Genomic DNA, 20,581 nt, shown 5'->3' with positions numbered 1-20,581 from the left:
GTGGCCTGGGAGGCCATGTGAACAGACGTCTCCGTTTGCTCCGTTGCCCGTGCTTGTATGAACGATGACATCTGAACAGACTTCGCAACCGGAGAGTCGCGGCTGTGGCGAAGAGCAGGAGGAGGACTTCGGCTACAATCGGTTTCCCGAGCGAACTCTTGGCCAGGGGAAGAAGCCCGCGTTGAAGGGAAAAATAATCTCCACCTTGTTTGGTTCCCAGTATAGGTGTCAGTCGATGCTGAAGGTTGCCTTAGACAGTAAGTCCTCCCTCTGCTCCCTGTGAGAATGTATTTTTCTAATGAGAAAGGATGAGGTACCGACTTCTGCCTCAGAGAAATAGCTCTAGGTATTTAGTGTGCGCTCTCCTCAAACAAATGAGCCTTAGCATATTTCCTTAAAGTTTACTGCGTGGTAAATTGTAATTCTGACCTTGAAAATATATTGCCCCATCTAAAGTAACTCCAGTATAGTGATCCACCCAAATGCTATGAAACTATATCTGTACAGTTATAGAAATATGTATGCACCTACACACATTTTCTCATTTGACAGAATTCTTCAAAAGGCAAAATGGGGGCGGAAAAAAATGGGAAAAGGTGGAAAGATCCAAAATTTTAGAGTATGTAATTCAACCATGAGATCTTGCAGAGTTCAAAAATGGAAGTTGATAATGCAGAATTGTAGTATGTGGTTTTGATATTATTTATTATAGTTGTATAATATTATTTGTATTTGTATTTCCACATTGTAAATCTTCCCGAAGTGACTTAGAAGGTTAAACCTACCAACTAACAACAAAGAGAATGCTTGTTCCTCTCCAACTGTGGTCATTGTTAATGCAGAGGAGATCTGGCCCAGGAGAGAGCAAAAATAAAATATCATTGGAGTATTTAATTCTTGATTAGTAACCACTATTGGGATCTGCAACTCAGTCAATAAGCGTCATGGTCACTAAATGGAAAATCATATGACTGTGATGAGCTTACATCTTCACTTCTCTTTCAGTCATTAACTGAATTGTCATGCTCATTAAATGAAACGTGCCAACAAAAAAACAAAAAAAAGACCTATTGATTTCCTTGACTATAGAGATTCTCAATCATCCAGGTCATGATTGTCCCAAAGGTACTTCTTCAAAATGCAACTGGACTTCAGTTAGAATTGAATTCTTTATTGGCCAAGTATGATTGGACACACAGGGAATTTCTCTTTGGTGCATATGCTCTCAGTACACATAAAGAAAAATAAAATACAATACATTCTGAAGAAGCTTCTTGGATGAGAAACGAAACATGTTCAAAGGGAGGGGAAAAACCCAAGAAAATCCAGCTGACTTTTGAAAGAGCACCTTTGGAATGTGTTGTTCTCCTTCTTTCCCTGCATGGAGGATGTCACAATCAGAAAAGTGGATGCTCTGGTATCGTGGTATTATAGTAGAATCTAGGTGTTGGACCATCTATCTTGCCGTCCTATATTAAAAGATTATTTTTTTCAAAGTTTTTATCAAAGCAGAATATTCATTTGCAATTTGCAAGAGCATTAGTTCCTATGCTCTTTGGCTGTGGAAGTCATATGCACACTTGAACATTATTAAACTCCCTTTAATTAATGAGATTTGATATTTAAGTAAACACTTAAGATTTTGCCAGTAGTATTTCTTGCAATCAATCATCTTTGTGTTTTGATTATGATATCTATAAATGGTTTTTGGATGTATGATGTTTCATAAGTTTAATGATATTGTAAACACTTTCTGTGGTAATTTAGAGATGAGTTCTGCATTTTTTTCCCTGAACAACAGATTTGTTTAGAAATGAGGTTTTTTTTGCCAATGTTTATTCTAGGTCCACAAGCTAAATTGCTACTTGAAGCTATGAAGAATTCTGGCTGGTGAGATAATTTATTTCCAATTATTATTATATAAATGTTCTGTATTATATTTGTTATATGTGTGACTCTTCAATTGTTTTAGTGCTGTTACCAATACTCGACACATTTCATGTGAAAATTGTGATAAACACGTTGGTGGAGGATTTGATTCTTCAGTATCACAGGTAAACTACTACTATTTTTCTGCCTAATGTTTGCACCTTTTTATGCTCTGCTAACAAAATAACTTTAAAAAATAGTTATGTAGTCAGTGTTAAATAGCAAAGTTTAGAATTTTTGTCAATCTCAACTTAATATTTTGCTATTAAACCAGAGGTGGTATTCAGCTGGTTCATACTGGTTCATGCGAACTGTTAGGGGAAATTTGGCCTGGGTCGCTGAACCTATAGCAACTTCTGGCTGTCCCCCCATCCAGTCATCACTCGCTCGCCCTGCCCACTCACCGCTCGCCCCATCCACCCGATGCTCGCTCACCCCACTTGTTTGGCTCCTCTCTGCAGCTTGTTTGCCTGAAGCGCTGCGCCTCAACTGAGTGGCCCTGAGCTGTCTGCCAGGTAAGCCTGTGAGTCACAGCCTAGCTAACTGCTCCTTCCATCCCCATCATCCCAGCCTTCCTCCCCTACTCCCTTCCCCGTGGCCCTGCCATACTTCCCTGCCTTCCACATGGTCTTCCCAGCAGTCCCTGTCACCAGGCCCGCTTGCGAAGGCCTTCCCTACTCCCTTCCCTATGGCTGGCCCTGATATGCTTGCCTGCCTTCCACGTGACTTTCCTGGCATCCCCACGAGTAGCTTGCGAAGGCAGGCAAGCAGGCCTGGCCACAGGGACCGCCAGAAAGTCAACATAGAAGGCAGGCAAGCATGTTGGGGCCGTCCAGCCATGGGGAAAGAAGCTAGCAGCCTACTCCCTTCCCTGCGGCCCTGCCATGCTTGCCTGCCTTCCACACGACCTTCCCAGCAGTCCCCCATGCTTGCTTGCCTTTCAAGGTCAGGTCACGCATTCAGCCCATGAAGGGAGATGCTCCATCTCTGGGCCAGGGGAATATCCGCCCACCCTCCTGGAGATGGCTGCCACCGCTCACTTTCTTCCTTCTGCTGCCACCTCTTGGGCTGTGACTGCTGCTCTGCTGCGGTGTGTGTGCAGCAGCCCAGGGACATCTGCCCGCCCTCCTGGAGCACTTCTACCACTGCCACTTGCTTTCTTTCTTCTTTCCCTGCCACTGGGTCCAAACTGCTGCTCCGCTGCGGTGTGCATGGGCAGCTCCAGAACATCCTCCCACCCTCCCAGAGCACTGCCGTCGCTGCTTACTTTCTTCCTTATGCCGCCGCCGCTGCTGCTCTGGAGCTCGCCAGATCAGTTCATCCAAGCCATGCTTTGCTCCCTGGGAAGGACTCCGTCATGAAGAGCTATATGCCCAGACCAGATGTGTGTGCATGTAAGAGACAGAGAGAGAGTCTGTGTGTGTGTGTGTGAGAGAGAGAGAGAGAGAGAGAGAGAGAGAGATATGGAGATGTGGCTTCTTGGGAGTGCATTTTGGAGAAGTATCAAGAGAAATGCTAAAAGCGCAATCAGTTTGGGATTAAATTCCAAATGAAATTGGATCTTCAGGGTAAAGAGACATGAAGAACTTTCAACTGCAGGTTTCTAAAAATCTTATTAAAATGAATGGCTAGAGGCAGTTCTTTAATCCTTAGCTATTTAGCTCAGGAATAACAGAGTTGAAAGGGACTTTGGAGTTCTAGTCCAACCCCCTGCTCAGGCAGGAAAATTGAGGATGCCAAAATCTGAGTAGAGGTTCTGGAAAAGGTGTCAGAATAACAGAATAACACTTAGAAGAGACCTTGGGTGGGTGAGGAGAATCCTATACTATTTCAGAGAAAAGGCCCGTCCAGTTTTTTCTTAAAAACTTCCAGTGATTGAGCACCCAAAACTTCTGGAGACAAGCAATTCCACTGGTTTATTGTTCTCACTGTTAGGAAGTTTCTCCTTAATTTTAGGTTGCTTCTCTCTTTGTTCAGTTTCCATCCATTGCTTCTTGTTTTGCCTTGTGGTGCTTTGGAAAATACATTGCTTCCCCCCTCTTTCTGACAGCCCCATAAAAGCCTATTGCCTATCACACTCTTGGGCAAAGCATGCGAGCCATTTTCTTCTTTCAGTGGTCCATGAAAGTACATCTACTTTCATATTATGTACGTAATTAAGTTGAAAAAAGATGAACAACATTTTTACAGAACTATATATATATTGAGGCTGGGTGTGACAAGGAATGGCTGGGAGGGGAAGAGCCCTTGACATGAGGGACATTGAGTTGGCCATGCCCACCAAGCCACGCCCACCAAGCAAGCCATGCCCATAGAACCAGTAGTAAAATATTTTGAATCCTACCTCTATTAACCCAGTGGTGAAATTCAAAATTTTTCCCTGCTGGTTCTGTGGGTGTGGCTTGGTGGAGGGGTTCTGTGACTGAGTGGGTGTGACCAACTCGACATCACTCATGCCCACACCCACTCAGTCATATGGATCCTTCCATCAAGCCATGCCCACAGAACTTGGTAGGAATTTTTTTTCAGTTCTTTTTTTAATTAATTTTTTATTTATTTTTAATTTTCAAAACAAAGCACAAAAAATCCTCCTTCTTTACATACTGTAGAAAGTGTATCAGTTGGTTTCTGTGCATCTCTTCCACAGTCATCAACCATAATTCATATTAACTCAAGTATTTTAACTCAGATATTTATACATATCACCATCATCATATCTCCATTTTAATTTGACTATAATTGTTTAAACGTCCTTCATCATAAAATATACCAAGATTTAAAACATAACCACATACTGGCATTTCATTTGCTATTTCTAATATCCTCCAATAACACTGAATCCTTATGGCCTATTCTGGCTAAACATCCATAATATTTAGTAACAAAAATTTCTAATCCTCCTTCCCAAATCACAATTTACATCCAATTTCCTTATGTCATACATATATGTTGTCATTATCCCTTCTTTATTTGACTGTATCCTTTATCATAACATTTTCCCCCTAATAATCAAAACTGAACTAAATTTAATTTAATTCTTTTTTATTAACCTTTATATATAACCAAAAAAATTATAATCTTCTTTTCATAGGTACCATTCAATATTCATATCCAATTATTACTTATCATAGCAATACATGTGTATACATTATTATCATTATCAATTATTTATTTTAACTATATCTATTGTCACTAAATTTCACTAAGTTTAACTAGTTTTACATTATACATTTTCATGTATCAACTTGTATCTTTCCAGTAGCAAAACAATCTCATGTCTTCTGCCATTTGTGGTATCAGTCCTCTAATCATCTCCTTAATCAGATTTGTATGGACTCCTCTTTGCAACTCATTGCTTATAAATTGTAATTTCGATGCCCTTCTTCTGTTTCCTTGATCAGCTTATCTTTAATTGTCAGTGGTGTTATCAACCATGTTACTAATAAAATTTCTCTCTTTAAATCCATAAATTCTTTTGTTTTTTGTTCTTCTGTATCTTGCTATCTGGGGTAGAGTTCCCCTCCATTTAATTCTTCTTTCCATTCCACTCTTTCCATTTCCGGACCCAAACCAATCACCATAGATATCAGCGGATTTGATTTCTTTTCTTTTTTTATTAAAAGTTTTTTTAATTTTTAATTTAAAACAAGTACAACATCTTTCTTTACATGCTATAGAAAGTGTATCAGTCGATCACAAATAAACTTTCATGCATCTCCTCCACAATCAACAAACATAACTCATGTTAACTCGAGCATTTTAACTCAAATATTCATACATATCACCATCATCATATATCCATTTTCATTTGACTGTAGATTGTAGATTGTAGATAAATTTATTTATAGGCCGCCCTTTTCCCTGAGGGGACTCAGGGCGGCTTACAACGTATAGGGAGGGGAATACACACAATGACATATGAAGACAGTACATAATTAAAAATAGAAGCAACATTCATTCATCATTCGGGAGGGGACGGATTATAATCTTTAACCCCAGGCCTGGCGGGATAGCCAGATCTTGAGGGCTGTGCGGAAGGTCTGAAGGGTGGTGAGGGTACGAATCTCCACGGGGAGATCGTTCCAAAGGGTCGGAGCTACTACTGAAAAGGCTCTCCTCCGCGTAGTTGCCAGTCGACACTGACTGGCAGATGGAATTCGGAGGAGGCCTGATCTGTGTGATCTAATAGGTCGTAAGGAGGTAATTGGCAGGAGGCGGTCTCTCAAGTATCCAGATCCACTACCATGGAGGGCTTTATGGGTGGTAAGTAGCACCTTGAAGCGCACCCGGAGATCAACAGGTAGCCAGCGCAGCTCGCGGAGGATAGGTGTTATGTGGGCGAACCGAGGTGCACCCACAATCACTCGCGCGGCCGCATTCTGTACTAGCTGAAGTCGCCGGATGCTCTTCAAGGGCAGCCCCATATAGAGCACGTTGCAGTATTCCAGCCTAGAGGTCACAAGGGCACGAGTGACTGTTGTGAGAGCCTCCCGGTTCAGGTAGGGTCGCAACTGGCGTACCAGGCGAACCTGGGCAAATGCCCCCCTGGTCACAGCCGACAGATGATGATCGAAGGTCAGCTGCGGATCCAGGAGGACTCCCAAGTTGCGAACACTGTCTGAGGGGTATAATATTTGGCCCCCCAGCCTGAGTGATGGAACACTAGCCAAATTATTGGGAGGGAAACACAACAGCCACTCGGTCTTTTCCGGGTTGAGTACAAGCTTGTTAGCCCTCATCCAGTCCCTAACGGCTTCAAGGCCACGGCTCATCACGTCCACCGCTTCATTGAGTTGGCACGGGGCGGACAGATACAACTGGGTATCGTCCGCGTATTGGTGATATCTTATCCCGTGCCTCCGAATGATCTCGCCCAGCGGTTTCATGTAGATGTTAAATAGTAGGGGGGACAGGACCGACCCCTGCGGCACCCCATATGTTAGGGGCCTAGGTGTCGATCTCTGCCCCCCAATCAACACCGACTGCGACCTGTCCGAGAGGTAGGAGGAGAACCACTGCAAAACAGTGCCTCCCACCCCCACCTCCCGCAGTCGTCGCAGAAGGATACCATGGTCGATGGTATCGAAAGCCGCCGAGAGGTCAAGGAGAACCAAGATGGAGGCATGGCCTCCATCCCTGGCTCTCCAGAGATCATCGGTCAATGCGACCGAAGCGGTTTCTGTGCTGTAACCAGGCCTGAAGCCGGACTGGAATGGGTCAAGGTAACTGGCTTCCTCCAAGGACTGCTGGAGCTGGGAGGCCACCACCTTCTCAACAACCTTCGCAACAAAGGGGAGGTTGGAGACTGGACGATAATTGTTAAGAACGTCTGGATCCAAGGATGGTTTCTTCAGGAGGGGTCTCACCACCGCCGTTTTAAGTGCGGAGGGGAAGATCCCCTCCCGAAGGGAGGCGGTAACAACCGCCTGGATCCAGCCCCGTGTCACCTCTCCGCTGTTGGCAACCAGCCAGGAGGGACACGGGTCCAGTACACAGGTGGAGGCACTCACAGCTCTCATGGCCTTGTCCACGTCCCCGGGGGCAACATCCTGAAACTCAACCCAGCGATGGTCTGCCAAATTGTCCTCCTGTGCCTCGGCTGGATCTGCAAAGGTGGGGTCCAAATCCGACCGAAACCGAGCAACTTTGTCCGCTAAGAACTGGACATAGTCTTCAGCCCTACCCTGCAAGGGGTCCCCCGTATCCCTCCTATTTAGGAGGGAACGGGTTATCCTAAACAGGGCGGCTGGGCGAGACTCAGCAGACGCAACCAAGGTGGCAATATACGATCTTTTTGCTGTCCTAAGTGCCCTGATGTACTCCTTGGTGCAAGTTGTTAAGAGTGCTCGGCTCGATTCGGATTTATCGGACCTCCATAGGTGCTCTAGGTGTCTCCTCCGGCGCTTCCTCTCCCGGAGCTCCTCGGTAAACCAAGGGGGCCTCCGGGATCCGCCACCTCGGAGCGGCCGTAGTGGCGCAATCCGGTCAAGGGACTCTGATGCTGCTGAGTGCCAGGCAGCAACCAGAGTCTCCACCGGACTGTGGGCGAGAGTATCAGGAATAACCCCAAGCTCCGTCTGGAACCTCAAGGGGTCCATAAGTCGCCTGGGGCGGAACCACCTGGTCGGTTCCTCCTCCCTACAGTGGGGGTTTGGTCTCCGGAAGTCAAGCCTCAGTAGGCAGTGGTCTGACCACGACAGGGGTATGATCTCATTACCCCTCAGACCAAGATCACAAGTCCACTGCTCCGAGAGGAATACGAGGTCAAGCATGTGACCCGCTGAGTGGGTTGGGCCCCGAATTACCTGGGTCAAGCCCATGGCTGTCATGGAAGCCATGAACTCCTGTGCCCCGTCAGAGTGTTCACCGAGCGAAGGCAAATTGAAATCCCCCAGCACCATAAGCCTGGGGAACTCAATTGCCAGCTCGGCTACCGACTCGAGGAGCGAGGGGAGGGCTGCTGCAACGCTGTTGGGAGGCAGGTTCGTTAACAGCAAACCCACTTGACCCATGAGGTCCAACTTCACCAGCAGGGACTCACACCCGACAAGCTCCGGAGCAGGGATCCTACGAGGTGCTAACGACTCCCGGATAACAATAGCCACACCCCCACCCCTTCTCTGGGCTCTCGGCTGATGAAGCACCTGAAATCCTTCTGGGCACATCTCTACGAGGGGGACTCCTCCATGCGGGCCCAGCCAGGTTTCAGTAATACATGCCAGGTCTGCCCTCTCGTCTAAAATTAAGTCCCGGACGAGGGGAGCCTTGTGAACTACAGACCTGGCATTTAGCGACAGCAGCCTGAGACCAGGGTCCTGATTCCTCGCGCCATCTGGCCTTGGAGTGGGACTCATAGGGCCGGAAGGAGGGATCTCTATGACGTAGCGATCCCTCCTTCCCCAGTAATGGCCAGCCCTAAAGTCCCCGCCATATCTGCCCCTCCCTGTTACGACCGTGATGCTCTGGCCCACTCCCGTGACCGTGGCTCCCTCAACCATCCCTGTGGCTCCCACATCCCCCGACAGGCCCTCCGAATCAAACATACTCATTTATCCACTCAAGCAGTCCCCACGTAATATTTAAAAACACATAAAAATACAATGGTAATAGAGTAATAAAAAGTGGGCTCATTCATTCAACACAGGCAAACCTCATACACTCATCATACCATGTAAAAATTGCGCGGATGTGCGAGTTGGTGAAGGCTTATATGAAGGATCTTAAAATCTTGGCCTTCTCGTTTACAAAGTCTAATGGGAGTCCAGTAAGAAAATGTATATGGTCCAGAAATGTATATGGTCCAGAAAGAAATACCAATAATGGCCACTGGAGGGAGTCCAAGTTCTCAACACACTGCCTCTCTGACGTAATAGTGCCAGGTGATAATAATGGTACTTGATGGTCCAGAAGAAAAATACCAATAATGGCCACTAGAGGGGGTCCAAGTTCCCAGCACACTGCCTCTCTGGCGTAATAGTGCCTGATGGTAATAATGGTGCCTAATATAGGCAGCTCAGAAAGATAGCAGTAGTGCTGGTCGACACAGCACTCCTAAGGCGGTGGTAGTGGCAGTGGTAGTGGTAACAGCTGGTGGTACTGGCTGCCACAGGGAGCCCATAATTGAGTTCCTGAAGCTTTACTTCTAGTCCCAGCAGGCAGATGGTCAAGCCGTTTAAAGCCCCGCAGAAACAGCGGCGAGGTCGAAGAGAAACGCCACTTCAAAATGCAGGGGGGGGGGGAGGATATCAGCAAAGCTATGGTGGAGACAGGAAACCAGCTCCTCTGCCTCCCAGTCCCAGTCCGGTCTAAGCATTTCTTCTGGGCCTCCCAACCCCTCTTCAGGGCATAAACCAACCCCACGATGTTGCTTAGTCAAAGAGAAGGTTCGGCACCTTTCCAAACAGCGGGGCCGAAGCCTCCGCCTCTCGCACAGAGCCGTCGCCGCCGCTTCCCAGCTGTTCAAAAGGGCCGATGCGAAAGACCACGCCAGGGAGGATAACGTCGTTCCGAAGCTGTTCCCGGAGCCGCTCAGAGGCGGCCCCCTCCTTAAACAACCACCTCCCTGGAAGGGCTGAAGGCTGGCGCCCAAAAGGAACCCCTCAGTTACCATATTAGGGGTCCTGGGCGCCGCGGTTAGTATTTTCTTGTCCTCAGGCATTCAAAGCGGCGGGATTCGGCAGCCATTCTGTTTTCAAGCATATATTAGGACTGTAATTATTATTTAAAAATATTAATAATAATAATAATCTTAAACAATACATGCCCACACCAGTGGGAAAAGGAAAAAAAACAAAAAAAGACAAAAAAGACAAAAAGAACAAAAGGCAAGGCAGGGAAGAAAAAAAAACCAAAAAAAAAAAAAAGAACACAGGTATATATTATAAAAAAAGTATATCAGCTGGTTACAACATGTTTTGGTGCATCTCTTCCATTAATTCATATTAATTCAAATATCTTAACTCAAATGTTTACCATATTGACATCATTATACCTCCACTTTTAGTTGACTACAGTTATTTAAACATCCTTCAACCTTAACTATGCCAAGGATTTAATCCATAACCACATGCTGACATTTCATTTACTTATTTGTAAAATCCTCTATTAACATCAAATCCTCATATCCTGTATTAGCTGAACATCCATAATATTTAATACCAAGAATTCCATCTTCCATGCAATGTAGTGTATTATCATTCTTCCTTCTTTAAGTAATTATATAGTATATCGTAACATTTTCCCCCTATTAGTTAACATTTAACTATATATACTTTATTTTATTTTTTAATAGTGACAATTATTGTGATTAATAACCTTTGTATATGGTCCAAAAATATTTCTAACCTTCCCTTCTCATATCCAATTATTATTCATCATATCAACTCCACATTATATACATTACTATCAATATCAATTATTATTCAGCTATATCTATTACAAATAAAAGTAATTAGATTTAGCTAATTTTAAATTGTATTCTTCCATCTATCAGCCTATGTCTCTCCAATAACAAAACCTTCTCAATCCTATTGCCATTCGTTGAATAGATTTACCAAATGTTTTTATAAGCAAGTCCAAACAGGGATATCTTTGCACCTTTTTGCTCAGGATGTCTCTGATGAGATAATAATGTTGTCCCAGGCTTGTTAAACTTTTCAGATTGACTTTAATTCTCAAGGGTGGAATTAAAAAATCTGCCAATGATATTTCATAAAGTGTAGATTCTTTAATACTTCTCATTCCTCCTGCGCTCTGTCTCTTAAGATGAATCTTCTGTATAGCTGCCCCCCTTTCCAGCATTGCATTTCTTTCTTCCTCCGAGATAAACCAGATGTCATTTCTCACATTCTTCATTTGTATTTCAGGAACATTCAAACATTCAACATTCTCACTTTTTTCTTCATATTTTAATGTCAAATAATCCATTTTTTTAAAAAATCTTTCATATGAATCAAACAACTTTTGAAATGCAGAAAAAAATATTTGAAACGAGCCTTTGGAAGTATAAATCGACGCCATGTTGTGACGCAGTTAGAGGCTCTAAAATATTTGCAAGTAAAAACACGCTGGGAGCTGTGCGATCTTATCTGATCTTAGACCAACACAGCCAAGCAATAAAAGTGTCAGATCGTAAAAAGCCAATTTGTAGTAGATTAGTTTTACAACCCACTTAGAAAGAGTCAGGGGGGAATGTTGAAGAATTCTTTGAAGCATTTAAGAAATAGGGTAACCACCGGCCATAAATCCATTAAAGAAAAACCAATTCGCCGCTAGATTCTTCTGTTCTTTGGTTTCAATTAGTTTAAATTTTAGTGCGGACCGACTCTCTTTGAGTAATAAAATCAGCTTACCAGTTGAATCCACTTCCACCATTTTTAGGGGCAACCTGCAGTTTCGGTTAGCATACAGCTAATCCAGAAGGAGTTGGCAGGAGGGGTTAATTCCAAGCCCCCTCAGAGACTTGCGAACGTCTCCGAGGTCACTGGATCTCCCCTCACCTTTCACTGTCTCTTCAGGACAGCTAGGGTCCGACAACCCGTCCAAAATTCCTTCGGAATAGGGGAATTTCAGGAATAGCCTGAAACTCCGTCTTCTCACTGCTAAGCCCCGCCTTCTTCCCAGCGGATTTGATTTCTTTATGGTCATTTTTCTCTTCGGTTTTTAGGACTCTAACCTCCACTTTTTCCACTTGATAAACATCTCCAACTTCGTCATATTTTGCTGTTAGATGCTCGAGATTTTCCAACTTCTTCTCCGTCCTCTCAAATGTGTTTGATAATTTCTGAATTTTTAACAATATCATTTGCAAACTTAAAATTTCTTTCTGCTGTTGAAATTGTGCCATTATCTTCAGCTGACAAACACTGCAGCTCTGGCTTGGAAGGTTTTTACAAGATTAAGCATAAATTCACAATAAGGTCTCATTTTCACTTTTCTCTGGTAAAATATATACTTCAAAGTAACATCTGTATGCTTTTCTTCTTATCACTCTCTATAAACAAACAGTGAGACCTTGAAGTGCCAAGCCAGAATAATCAGTGATGAAAGTAAAAGTGTTTTGTTTCCAATACACAAACCTCCAGCTTCCAAGTAGCAGTGTTGTCTTTCCCTCTGTTACAATCTTCTTTGTTTTCTTTTGTATTGTTTTAATATTCCAAGTTTAAAAAAGGTCAAATTCTTGAATGAAATAGAGAAGAAAAAGGGAAAAACACACACAGTAATGAAGAAGGATTATTTTAGTCCATAGGTTGCAAAAAATAATTTTAAAAAAAGATAGAAGAGGAAAACTTAATCCATTCGTTTCAAAAGGCTTACATAAATTCCATCCATGAAAATAGCATTTAAAAGGTAAGATAACACACTGTCCAAAACCATTCAAAGCTTAATTCCGCTGCTTATTTCTTCTGTTCTCAAATTTAAAGTTTTGTAAGCAGTCTCTTTTTAAAACGGTAAAAATTCCTTACCAGCTGAAAACACTTTCTCTTTCCATATCCTTCCGTTTTGGAGCCGCCCAAACTTCATCAGCCTAAGCCAGCTAGAAGAACTTCTCCTAGATCGATCAGGGACTTTGCGATGTCCCTGAGATCAGCAGGACGTATTCTTCCCATTCACAATCTCTGCAGGATGGTTTAGGTCCGTTTGGACCACCCAGCGGCAAAAGTATCAGTGGCAATCTCAGAACATTGAGATTGCATGTCGTCTCGTCGCAATGTTGGCTCTTCCTCTCCAGAAATTATTTTCATTTCTATTCTGCCTAATCCTGGCCTAATCTGTTAAAGGCATCCCTCTCTCTCTTCGTCACACGATGCATACTTACTTTCTTGCCATGGCTGGCTGCAAGGGAAGGCAACCAGGGCTGAACCGTCACCACTGGGCTCCCCGCCAGCCCTTATCTCGCCCCACTTGTCACAAGGTGCTTGCAGCAGCAGCCTCTTTTTTTCAGTGCGACTGGACGCATCTTGTGCCGAAAAAGAGATGGCCGTTGGGCAGGCTTCTTCAGTGAAAATTACCAGAGTAGCTTCTTGAACGCACTGCCACCACCCTTTTCAATGCGCCAGTCACACACACGGACCCTGTTGCCTGCTGTGCTGCTCCGCTCAGACTTGCCCAGAGGAGTCCCTCCGGTGCAGAAGCAGCAGCAGGCAACGGTGTGCACATGTGCAGCTGGCGCATGGAACAGGTTGGTGGTGCAACGTGTTCAAGAAGCAGAGTGACTCCAGTAATATTCACTGCAAGAAGCTTGCCCAGGCGCCGTCTCTTTTTCGGCACAAGAAGCGTCCAGCTGCACCCAAAAAAAAAGAGGAGGCGGCTGCAAGCATCTCCCGACAAGGGGGGTGAGATGGAGGCTGGCAGGGAGCCCAGCGGTGACAGCTCAGCCCTGGCTTGCTTTCCCTGGCATACAGCTGCGGGAGGGACATATCATCTGGCGAAGAGAGAGCGGGCGGGTGGCGGCTCCAGAGCATGGCCAGAGCTGAGAAATGGCACATTCTGTGACCTGGTTGAGGCGGGTGGCGAGCAGGTGCCCTCTGGGGCAAGGCCAGAGCCCAGGAATGGTACATTTCCTGACCTGGTCAAAGCGGGAGCCGGCTCTGGGGCTCAGGGAATGGCACGTCTCTGAGCCCTGGGCCTGACTCAAGGCAAAAGATGAGTGTGGGGCATGCATTCCTTACCTTTGGTGAGCTGAGTGAGCAAGGTGATTGGCTGGGCTGCATGGTGAAGGCAACAAAAATAGGGCAGGGATGGATGGGTGGAGTGAGCAGCTGGAAGGGGTGAGCGAGTGGCCGGAAGGGGTGAGAGACGACTGGGCGGATATGGGCGGGGCAACCAGGGGTGATTTTTACTGGTTTGGCAAACTGATTTAAATCATCTCTACCGGTTCGTGTGAACCAGTCCGAACCAGTCGAATTTCATTCATGTATTAAACCCTCTACTTTTTTTTTCTATTGGATTAAAATACTCAATACATTTTTTTCCTCAGTTTTTTGTAAGCTAGCTTCATTATATTGAAATAGATGGTGCTATTTCGAAATAACTATAGCAGGAAATCAAATAAATTAGGAACAGCCCCAGAGCTCAGTAACAAAGCAACTATTTTTCATTAGTGGTCAAAGCAATTTGGCGGTAAAAATGGAATTCATGGTGGGTTGGACTCAGATCTCTTATGGGCACAAAGGGACTCAAAACTGATAATACATCAGGCTCAGCCTGGTGATTTCCTCCTGATATTGTAATGCTATCAGCTGATTTTTAATTTTAGTTTGTATTTTAATATGTATATTTAGTCTCTGGGAGGTTCCTCATGCCCAGAAAAGGAAAGAGAGGGGGAAACCAGATAACTAGTTCCCTCAAGTTCTCTGGCATCTAATGAATGGTTGAATAATGATGTGTATAGAACAGTATGTAACAGTAGCTGTGAAAGCTCTAAAAATAAAATGCATTGTTAAAATTTTGGGTTAACTTTGTTTGCAGATTGTACTTTGCCAAAACAACATACATAGTCAATCTCAAATGAACAGAGTGGTTTCACATGAACTTATCCATGCATTTGATCACTGCCGTGCTCATGTGGATTGGTTTAACAATATAAAGCACTTAGCCTGTTCAGAGGTAAGTTGAAAAACTTAATTTTATAAATATATTTTAATAAGGATATCAGAAACACACATAGCATAAACCTCATATCAACAGTTTCACTTACAGTAAAGTCTTATGCTTATTTACCCAGAAAGTAAATCCTGATGGTTTAAGTGAAACATATTTCTGAATGAATTAGTAGAATTAAGTGATCCTACTATCATATTTTATGTTTCTTTGCTTAATTCCTGTTGTGAATATTAGTCTGTTTTGTAGATAGGTGTAAAAACATTCATAAACTGTAGGTATCTCAGTCTGTACCCACGTGAGATGTGGTTGTTGTCCATTTGCCCATGGAGATTTTCCAGTCCCTCCCTCTAATCTGGAGAAAGAGAATTTAATTAAATGTTAGTTACATTACTTTGTAATGTAATGTATAGATTGTAACGTTATTCAAACATTATTTTATTTTTCGTTCCTTTTGATTATTGATAGAAAAATAGTACATGGATCTTGTGAGGACCGTATTTCTCTTGTATGCTGGGATTCTGGAAGACGATAATAAGGGAAGCACATCCTGGAAATTAGATAATAGCAGTAGCTGCTATTCTAAAGCAGGAGATAAGAGGGCCAGGTCTAAATACCCAGGGAACTTCTGGGAAAGATTGTTTGCAGCAAATTTTTAGTCTATATATGTGTGAGTATGTGTTTGTGTCTATGTACTCTTATAGCAGATCCAGGGCTTTGTAAAGAGGGTGGGATAGAGAGAGTTAAGAGAGGAATATAGTAATGTGAATAGTTTTTTAAATGAGTAGTGTGTTCTTATCTTCAGTGGATATAGCAACATATTCCCTCCATCCTTTCATCTAGAGCAGCCTAGAAATGTCACGGGGAAATAGCTTGTGAAACTGCAGCATGTTTTGCATTTTTCAAACAATGATTTAAGCCGTTGTTTGACCACAGCAGTATTCCTCTAACTCTCACTGCAAGCAAGCGTTTAAAACCAAACACATAAAACAATCTATAATATCTCCACTAAGTTATTTAAATTAACCGTATTTTTCAGAATATAAGACGCACCCTTTTTCCTCAAAAAAGGCTGAAAATCTGGGTGCGTCTTATACACCGAATACAGCATTTTTTGCCTCCCGAAGCCCCGCCCCTTCACCAAAATGGCCGTGCATAGCCTTATGGAGGCTTTCACAGAGCTCCTGGGGCTGGAGAGGGCAGAAATGAACGAAAAATGGGCTGTTTTTTGTCCCCCTGCTCCCAGCAGCACACTATAAGCCTCCATAAGGCTATGCACACAATGTTTTTGACAAAAAACAGGCCCGTTTTTGTGAAAAACGGGCCGTTTTTGGGAGGTTTGCAGAGTGCAAAAACTTTTTTCCCATTTGGAAAGCTCTTTAACTGATTGATGAGAATTACATTGATCAAGTGCTGTGCCAGCAGAAACACCTATCTCTCTACTCTATTTCTTTCTCTCTCTCTCTCTCTCTCTATTTCTCTCTATCCCTCTACCTACCAACCTACCTACTCTCTCTCGCCCTACCTATCTACTGTATTTCTTTCTCTTTATCACTTTCTATTTCTCTCTCTTTATCCCTCTACCTACCTACCTACCTACCTACACACACACACACACACACACACTTGATCTCTCTCTATTTCTCTCTCTCTCTCTCTATCCCTTTATCTACCTATCTACCTAACTACTCACTCTCTCCCTACCTACCTACTGTATTTCTCTCTCTCTCCCTCTCTATCCCTCTATCTACCTACCTACTTTTTTTAAAATTTGCTTCTTCAAAACCTTGGTGCGTCTTATACTCTGAAAAATACAGTAGTATAACAATAAATGATTTTGCAAACAATCGAAAACATCTTAACCAGCGATTTATCTTTAAGGTGAAGAACAATTGTTCTTTCCCCTTTTTTCTTGGTTCCAGGGAATAAGCATCCTGCCTCACACAATTTAGAAAGAGCTTTACAGTTTGTAAACACAAGGAAAATAATCCTGATCTATGGCAGTTATATTATCTTTTCCCACTGATATCTCCTTTGGGTTGAACTTGGTACCTTATGACTTCATGGATGTAGCCAGCACTGTCATAATTTGCAATTGCCTCCTCAGATTTTTAAAAACTTTTCTTTCTAATATAATTCTTGTACTAGTGTTGTCTCATTCAAGAACTAAGCAGAGCCCACTTATATAGCTTCAAAACTCAGAAAGAATAGATTAGGTACTGCCACCTACTGAGATAATCAGAGTTTACTGATAGATAGATGTCCATCAGATCTTAAGAGGTACTATTTAAGCTAGTTTGGGTAGTATTATTTAGAGGTTGGAGAAAATAAAGTCATTGTTGAATCGGAATATCAACTCCTATCGTCTCCATGGATATGTTCATCTCGTTTATTGGCAGTAGTATGGGAATAGTTTGGTACAGTTTTGGGGTGCTTCTTATAAACACATTTTGCCTAGCCTACAGTCTTGGAGTTTTCCTGGTCTATCCCAACCAAGTATTAATAAAATCATCTCTTTTTTAGTTTTCTGGCATCAACCAAGTTCAGCTAGGGTTCATGTCTTATTTGAGGTAGTTTCTTCTGTAATTTGAGACTTAGCTGCTACCTAGCTCAGTATTTCTCAACTGGGGAATTCTTGACATTGAAGTCCACACATCTTCTGCCTTCTGCCACATCTTCTGAAAACTACTGCCTGGTTGAATGAGTAAGGTCATGTTCTATATTTCTAAAATGAGATCAAGGTGATAGTCTTCCAGCAATTATGTTTTAATAGCATCCCTGGAGAATGGCTATATGAACAACCAAGAGAATTCACTTATTCTTAACCATTTGATTGTTGAAGCTCTTTTTAGCAATTACACAACAAATTGGAAATGAAGGACAGTTTTGCAGCCATTTGGACAAAAAGCTTTAAAATGGGATACTATGCTAACTTTTCTGTAAATATTCTACTCAATTTGTGCACCTTTTATAGATTCGGGCATCTAATCTCAGTGGAGATTGTTCTCTCATAAATGAGATGATGAGATTTAGGTTTGGGCTGAAGCAGCATCAGCAGGTAAGTTAATAATAATCTGTAAAAGAAGACATTTTGATTGATGTCTTTATTTGAGGTAGTTTCTTCTCTAATTTGAGACTTAGCAAACTTCAACAATTTATTACAAAGGAATATAGTGTCAATAGACACGAAAAAGATACGATCAGGGTTTTTTCTCATTATGCTATGTGTGTATGCATGTATGTGAAGGGGGGGAATTAAAAATAATGCCTCAATTTCCATAATTTTAACTGAAATAGGGATGTTAAAATAGATGGAACAGAAAAATAATCCTAAAAATAAGTTGTTTTGTTACCTGAATTTATTTCCCCATAAAATCACATTCTCTGAATACATTTCTCAGTGATGAACAAGCTTCTTAAAGAATGAAAGAACTTCACATTTTGGTCTTCCATCAGGTCCCCACAGTTGGGATAAGATAGTGAATTCACCTTCACAATTGTGTCTAGGGTGACTTATGTGATGTGAAGCTTAGCATTGTCTCGTTGAGTCCGAAGTTCCTTCTTATGCTTCCATATTTTGCTCAATTGTTTTTTTTTAAGTGGCACAGGTAGAGGAAATGGAAAGGATTATCAAGGCCTGGTTGAAGAGACAAAATGTGAAGCATTTTTGTGACAGCATTTAGTGAAGCATTTAATAAAGCAATGAATGATGGTGATTATATGGAAATGTAAATACAATAATACAATTAAAAGATAGCTTTCAATGATTTTGGGTTTTATTTATTAATATATTCCTGTTTAACATTATGGAAGTGAGAGCAATACTTTTCATGCATCCTTTATTTTAAAGAAGAGGGATTAAGGATGAGAAATCTACTGTTTAGTGGCCAGATCAATTCTTTCATAATTTAGCCAATCTTGAATTATATTTTTCAGTGTTGATATGTACATTCCAAATTATGGAACATTATTTTTGTGGTTAGAAAGGCTAAGATTACTTGTCCCAAAGGTGCTTTTTCAAGAGACAACTGGACTTTCTGGGTTTTTTTTGAAGACGTTTCACTTCTCATCTCATCCAAGAAGCAAAACATCTTCAAAGAAAAAACAGAAAGTCCAGTTGCCTCTCGAAAAAGCACTTTTGGGCCAACCATAACCTGAATGACTGAGAATCTCCATAGACACTTAAAATTACTTGTTTATTTTATTGGATAAAATAATTGTTCATAGTTGTTTGGTAGTAATCTATAATTCAGGACTATTTTATATACATTTATGAGGTAACAAACATTTATGAGGTAATAAATATATTAAGTTATTTCTGGCTATTCCTTTGAAACTTACTGTTATTCTTAAAATCATATAATCAGGTAATCTGTATTTCAAGTAATGGAAGTCCTAGATATAATGAAAGTCTGAATTTATTCATTGGTCTAAAATTACTGCAAAAACATTAAAAATACTTATGGTGTTTGTTTAATGACACAGCTGATAAAGTATCCTCATGAATTATTTATTAACTGTTGAATTGTACACTATGATATCTTCCAACTGATACATTTAATGTGGGGGGGGGGGGATTTTTGAGTTAGATAGCAATACATTGAAAGATATCCATAGAACTTATAATTATTATTTATTTATTTAGGTAATAATAGTTATATTACCTAATATTATATAAATCTAATTGTTTGTTTAATGAAAGCTTTAGTTGATTAGATGTACCTTGGCCTTTTTTATCACCTGTTTCAGACTTGTGTAAAGATGAAAGCTGTTCGCTCCATGTTGGCTGTTAGAAATATCACTAAAGAGACGGCAGAGAAAACAGTAGATGAAGTCTTTGAATCCTGCTTCAATGATCATGAGCCATTTGACAGAGTACCTCACAGCAAATTGGATGCAAAATATGCATACAGAGGTTTTCAAAACCGTCACCGTTACTATCAAAATTTATAAATGAAAACTGTTTGTATCCAGACTATCTACCACATTAGAGGATAATTGAAGTCCTTGGAGAGACTATATCCAATTTGTTTAATTTCCATTCTGTGTTTCATTTACCCAATTGAGTTATTATATTTTTTTCAACAAGCAAAATTGATGTTTGTGAACATAGGCATCAAGGGAGGACAAATTAAGAAAGTAGCATATCACTGCAAGATCAGTAACTTTTATTTATTTGCTTTTGCATTGAGAGGAATAAAAGGGAAGAAGCTTGTCACAGAATTGAGCTTTGTTCACTTTGGCTTTCAGATGTCTATGTATCTTTTAATTAGTATTGCAATTTTTTTCATCCTTGTTTGAATAAAGGTCATATTTAATTGTACGCACTTTATTCCAAGTGGTTGGACAGTGTGATTTTGTCATTTAACATATCATCAAACTCAGAGCTGTATAGTAAGTCAACATATAAACAAACTCTTAAACCAAATCATAACATTCTTGTTTTGCAGCACGCATCCCAAATAGAGTGTGCCACGACTAATGCCATGAATTTTTATTCATTCTGCCCTAGTTTGATTGATGTTTCACTCAAACATCAATGTAACATTTA

General features: G+C 41.8%; 1 protein-coding gene across 1 annotated transcript; it reads left to right on the top strand.

Annotated features, from left to right (window-relative positions):
• Positions 1 to 64: 64 nt before the first annotated feature.
• LOC106554985 (mitochondrial inner membrane protease ATP23 homolog) lies at positions 65 to 20,362 on the top strand. The gene is made up of 6 exons (XM_014073746.2): positions 65 to 257; positions 1,845 to 1,890; positions 1,973 to 2,054; positions 14,899 to 15,036; positions 18,005 to 18,088; positions 19,780 to 20,362. Exons 1-6 carry the CDS (start codon positions 65 to 67, stop codon positions 19,981 to 19,983), a joined length of 747 nt encoding a protein of 248 aa, XP_013929221.2. The 3' UTR covers positions 19,984 to 20,362.
• The last annotated feature ends 219 nt before the right edge of the window (positions 20,363 to 20,581 follow it).

This window comes from Thamnophis sirtalis, unplaced genomic scaffold (assembly GCF_051295495.1).
Source record: "Thamnophis sirtalis isolate CommonGarterSnake01/CBP01778 unplaced genomic scaffold, rThaSir2_p1.2 scaffold_22, whole genome shotgun sequence".
Taxonomy (NCBI): Eukaryota; Metazoa; Chordata; class Lepidosauria; order Squamata; family Natricidae; genus Thamnophis; species Thamnophis sirtalis.
The sequence above is the reverse complement of the archived record's forward strand: the minus strand, read 5'-3'. Positions and strand labels throughout refer to the sequence as shown.